This window comes from Penaeus chinensis, chromosome 20 (assembly GCF_019202785.1).
Source record: "Penaeus chinensis breed Huanghai No. 1 chromosome 20, ASM1920278v2, whole genome shotgun sequence".
In the NCBI taxonomy this organism is placed as follows: domain Eukaryota; kingdom Metazoa; phylum Arthropoda; class Malacostraca; order Decapoda; family Penaeidae; genus Penaeus; species Penaeus chinensis.
In genome coordinates, this window is record NC_061838.1 from 16,709,176 (window position 1) to 16,715,642 (window position 6,467).

At 38.6% G+C, this 6,467-nt stretch overlaps 1 protein-coding gene and 1 long non-coding RNA gene across 2 annotated transcripts in view; both read left to right on the forward strand.

The window, feature by feature from the left end:
- LOC125036174 (ecdysone-induced protein 74EF-like) overlaps window positions 1-2,043 on the forward strand; it is a 17,166-nt gene extending 15,123 nt beyond the window's left edge. The window contains exons 6-7 of the mRNA XM_047628613.1: window positions 27-243; window positions 816-2,043. Of these exons, the coding sequence (XP_047484569.1) occupies window positions 27-243; window positions 816-966 (368 nt within the window). The 3' untranslated portion in view covers window positions 967-2,043. The remainder of the gene's footprint in view (window positions 1-26; window positions 244-815) is intronic.
- Window positions 2,044-2,511: 468 nt separating this feature from the next.
- On the forward strand, window positions 2,512-3,322 carry LOC125035775. Its single transcript, XR_007115835.1, has 2 exons — window positions 2,512-3,072; window positions 3,224-3,322. It is a non-coding gene; the product is annotated as an uncharacterized LOC125035775 (long non-coding RNA).
- The last annotated feature ends 3,145 nt before the right edge of the window (window positions 3,323-6,467 follow it).

Below are 6,467 nucleotides of genomic sequence, written 5' to 3' on the forward strand. Positions count from 1 at the left end.
CCCAACATCCCCCCCTCTCCACGCAGGACGGCGCCCTAGGACGTCCCGGAAGGAGACGGGCACGGTGTGGGAGTTCTGCCGGCAGCTGCTGCACAGCCCGAGCACGTGCCCGAGCCTGATCCGGTGGGAGGACCCCGCGGCCGGCCGCTTCCGGCTGGTGGACAAGGACGAGGTGGCCAAGCTGTGGGGCGAGGTCAAGGGCAATCGGGCCATGAACTACAGCAAGCTGAGCCGCGCCATGAGGTAACTGAGGCCCCGGCGGAGGCCATGGCTTGCCCCCTTGCAGTCTTTTGTAGTAGCACCGACTACTGTTATCAATTTTAATACTACCATTATTCTTAGCATGACTCTTACCGTCATTACCATTTATATTTATCATTGTTATGGGCTCCGACATTATGTGTATTTGTTTACTTCATCCGTCTGAAAAACACAGTGTTTGTAGTATTTACTAATAGTACCAGACACTTCTTCCCTGCATCTATTATATTATCAAAAGTTAGGCCTAGGAAAGTTGGTACAATTTAATTGCCGAAGGAATATGAGGGAGGCGTGGAATTGTGGTCCCTTTAATTGTATTTAAATCACTGTCATCTGCAGTATTATCATTCCTGATATTGTTTCTTTATACTCGTGATGTTTATATGCTGACGTTTGGATTTATATATACAAAGAAATTCGAGAAAAAAAAATGTATTTTTTATTGCATGGTACAAGACCTGTGTATATGATTATCGTTAAATGTCTTTCGTTTACATTTTTTTCTGCGTATGCCCCGGTCCCCTGAATACTCAGAAGCCTTCCTCTCCCCCTAGGTATCAGTACAAGATAAAAACCCTTAGGTGCGAGAAGAAAAAGCTGGAGTACAGTTTCGGGGAGAACGCGGACGGGTGGCGGACGGAGAGCCCGAACTTTTCGCTGTTGGAACGGCGCGCGTCGCGGGAGCAGCTGGACGAAAATAACTGAAATATGATATATTTATTGATAGGACTGATTGCAGTGATGCCTTTATGTGAAAAAGGATAAATCGAAATTGTGATCAACAAAGTTGGAGGAAGTTATCCTGATCTGCTGTGACATACAACACAAATGCCAAAATTTGCATAATCGCAGTAAGTTACCTGGCAAACTGATCTCCCTTCAAAAGGTTTCCACGGGACTCGGCAGACAGTGACTCGCAAATAAGTTTTGGCAAACATTCCATGACCAAATCAACGTATTTTACTTCGCATGCGTCATCTATCTATCTGTACCATCTCAGTCGATGTTATTCTCATGATAACTGCATTTAATTCAATTTGCTACGTTTAAGCACGGGGCTAACAGATCTAGTCGTATGAAGAGGTTAATTCCCTAACAGGAAAAAAATAAATCCTAAGAAAATGTGCCACCATTTTGCGCACTTCGCTTGGCTGTCTCGTGCTTTAAACCTCTGAGCCAACTGGTCGGAGGGCGACGCGGTCACACACACACACACACACACACACAGTTAAATTCACGTGGATCATCCTTATGACAGCCATGCTATGTAATTAGATTATCAAAATAAATGTTTAACATAGCCTAAATGCAGAAAACAAAATTATGAAGAAATAACATGTAGAAAAAGGAAAGTAGGAAATTCTGCCCCACTCTCGTTATTATTATCTTTTCTTAGTTAACAAATATAATCGGTAGGAGAAAGGAGGATTTAAATCAGTTCGTAAAAGAGAATATTCCTTAATTATTTTCTTATATTTACCATTGTTAAAATTTTAAAAGCACAATATCACTTGTTTTTTATCATCATAGTTATGTTTCTATGACCAATGTGCCTTAACAGAGAGATCAAATCAAGCTCATGAGCCTTATTAAGAGAGCGAAGGCAGGCTACTTACAGGAAGTAAATCAAAATGCAGGGTTTCTTGGCTTTAGGCGAACAAGTATTGTTTATACAATATTGTCAGCTTTGAAGGTCATGTCGAGGGACTGTAATTTAGAAAGAATATGATACTTTTTCATATTTCAAAAAAAATCCCGACATGATATTATTTTCTTCGAATTTTCCCCGACATATATTTATATACATGATATATATATATATATATATATATATATATATATATATATATATATATATATATATATATATATATATATATATATATATATATATATATATGTGTCTGTGTGTGTGTGTGTGTGTGTGTGTGTGTGTGTGTGTGTGTGTGTGTACACACATATGTATATATATATATATATCATATATATATGTATATATATATCATATATATATATATATATATATATATATATATATATATATCATATATATGTATATATATCATATATATATATGTATATACATATATATTATATATATGTATATATATATCAAAAGTATATATATATATATATATATATATATTTATATATATATGTGTGTGTGTGTGTGTGTGTGTGTGTGTGTGTGTGTGTGTGTGTGTGTGTGTGTGTGTGTGTGTGTGCGCGTGTGTGTGTGTTTAAATATACATGTGTGCATATATATGTGTATATATATACATATATATACATATACATATACACACACATATATATATGTATATATTTATTTATTAACTTATTTATATACACACTGACCTGTTGGCTATTTCTTCCTCGCCGGCGCAGTGACATCATTAGCACAAATACCAAGTACATTCGAAATAATAGAAACCACTTCTGTAGAACATGTTCTTTCTCTGTAGGAGGAAAAAATGTAAGGCTTTTGGTACAAGATCGATGACTATTGACTATCGTGACAGTATAATTCTTGCTATGTCACAGCAGGACAGGAATCAAGCAAGAGAGAGTCTTGGGAAGATAAGAGCATTCTAAGACAGTGAAACACCTGCTGAAAATTTTAGAGGCTTCACGGCCGCAGTTCCTATGCCACCTGTGTCATCCTTAACCATGCAATACGCAGTTCTCGATTTCATGTCGGAGAACCCTTTTGCTTCAGTCAACACAGCGCTTCCCTTCGGGGGAAAAGGGGAAACCACAGACCAGTGCTCGATAGGGTTATGGAATCGCATTGCAGTCAAAGGAAGAGTGGTGAGTGAGATGATATACTTGTTTATTGTCTTTATTATCAATATTTTCATTGATATGCATTTCTATTTCATACGGTTCTTTCCTCAAACTGACATAAAAACACCTTATGTGTCACTAATTTCTGACTTTTTTCTTTTTGCTTTTATTTCAGATATGCTGGATCAAAAACTTTCATATACTTTATCTACTATTTTTCATCATTAAATACTATTTTTGCACTATTTTATAACTAATAAAAGTAATATTTTTTTCCATGGATTTCATTGTATCTCCTTCAAGCATGGTTTGACTGCGTCCCTTAAACGAAGAGGCAGGGAGCTTAAACGCTGACAGTTTTTAGAAGTAAAAAGTTTGGTTAACGCTGAATGTGAAGCCAAAGTCAAATGAGGCAGTTTTGCTCACTGTTGCTGAAGCAGTGGCAGTTAGTCATTGTGTATGGTTGTACATCAGATATTCTAAAGATGCCCAACTGGCGGCGAAAATAGCCCAGGAGACTCGTTAGTAGTGTGAGATTCAAGCCACACTCTCACGAAGCAATTTAACCTGACTTTATTTGTCATCATAACGGGAAAAGTCCATGCATATAAAACTTTTCATTTCATTGTCAATATTAAAGAAATTATCCTTGAGCAACTAGCTAGCTTTGGTATTCAGGGAAAACTGTTAACATGGATTCAAATGTATCTGTTGAATCGATCGGCTCAGGTTCTCTTCAGGGGCATTAAGAGTACTCATACAAAAGTATTTGAACTCGGCACACTTCAGGGAGGCGTACTTAGTCCCATGCTATTTAATATCCTAATGCATAGATTACTGGGCGATATACCACTTGCAGGCAATGACTCCATTATTTGGTATGTCGATGACATTTGTATTAAATCCTCATCCGAGGAGAAAATGCAAGAGATTCTACATATACTTTCTGCAAGGACTACTGAGTGTGGCTTGATAATCTCAACTGAAAAAAAAACAAGGCACTTAACCCAAAGACAATCCCTCTGCCAAGGTTTCATATAAATGACGTTGAGCTAGATCTGCCATCAATACAAATACCTCAGGGTGATTGTTAATAATTCAGAGTTCATTAGAAACCTGAAGAAACGGCTGTGGGAGCGGCTAAACCACTTAGGACACTTGTCGGCAAAGACCATGGTATTAATGTCAATATTGCGAGAATCTTTTACTTGTCATACATAAGGTCGGTCATAGATTACCATGCATTGCACCTAGTATTGTTCAAGGAATCAGAGTTGACTAGTCTAGAAAGTGTACAAAATGAAGCCATGAGGATCATTCTTGGTGCCCCTAGAACAACAAGGATTGTAGATATGAGAACAGAACTTAATTTCCCTTCTGTTTATGAAAGAATATTATACATTAATTACACACTTAGTGTCAAATCAATTAGAGAACCCCTCCATTGTACAGAGTTCCAAAGACAACTAAAACACAGAATAGAACAGCTAACTTTGAATGACAACACCGATTCATAATCAAATCCATGGGTACAAGTAACGTGTAAACACTTAGCTCAGCTGAACATACGCATAACTAAGACCCTACATGGACGTTCTGTACCACTGTGGAAAATGTCGGACCTGAGTGTATATTATACGACTGGCCCCAAAAAAGACAGTGTCCCCCCTGCTATACTTAAGCAGTATGCACTTGCAATTATAAATGAGCATCTAGAAACTCTTTCCAATGCATATGAATGCTACACTGACAGATCATTGCAGTCTGGGAGTAGAGCAGGATGCGCTTTTGTTGTATATAAAAACAATATTTTGCAGCACTAGGATTGTAGGAGGGTTCATGACTGGGCTAGCACTATGCAAACTGAGTTGGCAGGAATACTCATGGCCACCGAATTTCTATTGAATCAAGGCTCAGGGGTCATTTTCTGCGATTCACAGAGTGCTCTCCAGGCTCTGAACACTAGACAAATGTGCGGGAAATATAGCAAATGACATCAGGATAAACGTGTATCGTGCAAAAGAACGAGGCCATAATATACGTTTTGTGTGGATTCCATCACATGTTGGAATCCCTAGGCATGATCATGCTGATCGCCTAGCAAAGTCAGCATGTGACAAACAAAGTGTGGATATAGATCTTGGGAAACCTCTTTCTAGGATTTTATACATCATTAAAGTTTCCTTCAGAGAGGACTTGACTGAGTTGATTAATTCTCAACGCCCTGAAAGCTGTAGCATAAAGCACTATGACCGGTTTAGGCAAGATTCATTCATCTATGGTTTATATAAAACAAGAACAAGACAGTGTGATGTTGTGACTGCAAGAATCAGGCTTGGATATAGATTGTATTGGCAGGTTAGTATAGTTTGTAATGTCGAAGAAACTAAGTGTAAACTGTGTAATGAAGAATATAAGCGAACACTTGTACATTATATCGGAGTGCCCTGTGTTACAGCCTTTCAGTAACTACATATCATCTGATGTCTTAGAAGATATACTTATGTTGTATCCTAAATTTGGAATGTAGTATCACATAACCGCATATCAAATGTATTAATGCTTTTCCACGCCCAAGCTATATGCCGGCGTGGCAGATGAGGGGATAAAGGACTGTGCAATTGTTCCTTTCCTGAAACTGATAAAGTACTCATAATAATATAGGCTAAAATTCAAATGTAATACCACTATGTAATGTTATGACCATGCATTAAATGTACCACAGCTTGCCCACGCCTGTGCAGTTAGCCAGGGTGGTAAATAAAGGGGAAAAAAAAAAAAAAAAAATAAAGTGAGTGATGATAACACACCAAGGATTACCGCCAATGTCACCAGTAGATGCACAGTCTGTGGGACTGTGAGAGCCTCCAAAGCTTTATTTGCCCAAATCCTGCTTATTTTTCGTGGACTATAAGGTTTTGTATCCAGCCTGGGTTGAGGACAAAGGGACCGAGATGGGGGTTAGAAAATCAGGTTTAGAGGGGGATGATAAATGGGATGCTAAGGGAACTTTAGAGACTGTCTCTCTCTCTCTCTGTCTCTAGGTGTACTCTTGTCTAAATCTGCAGTTAACAGAAAACATATCAATATGTTTTAAAAAGACTCTTCCAAGCCGTTCACAACAAAAGAAAACAAATAGAAAGAGGAAATCATCCTCTCAATCATTGGGGTTAATGCTGAAGGGGCGCATAATAGTATTCACCCTTCACTTCCATCCATGAGATTCCTCATAGCATGGCGCCAGTGGGTTCTTGGGCCATCTGTAACACCTCACAACCTGATCTGACCAATCTGCTCAAACCACAGCTTCGTGAGTTGTGGTGTAGCGAGACAGATTGCGATCACGAAGATCTCACAGCGTTGACCCTGACAAACGACCCCTTCTCCTACCACTTTGCCCTCATAACTACCGTCCGAGT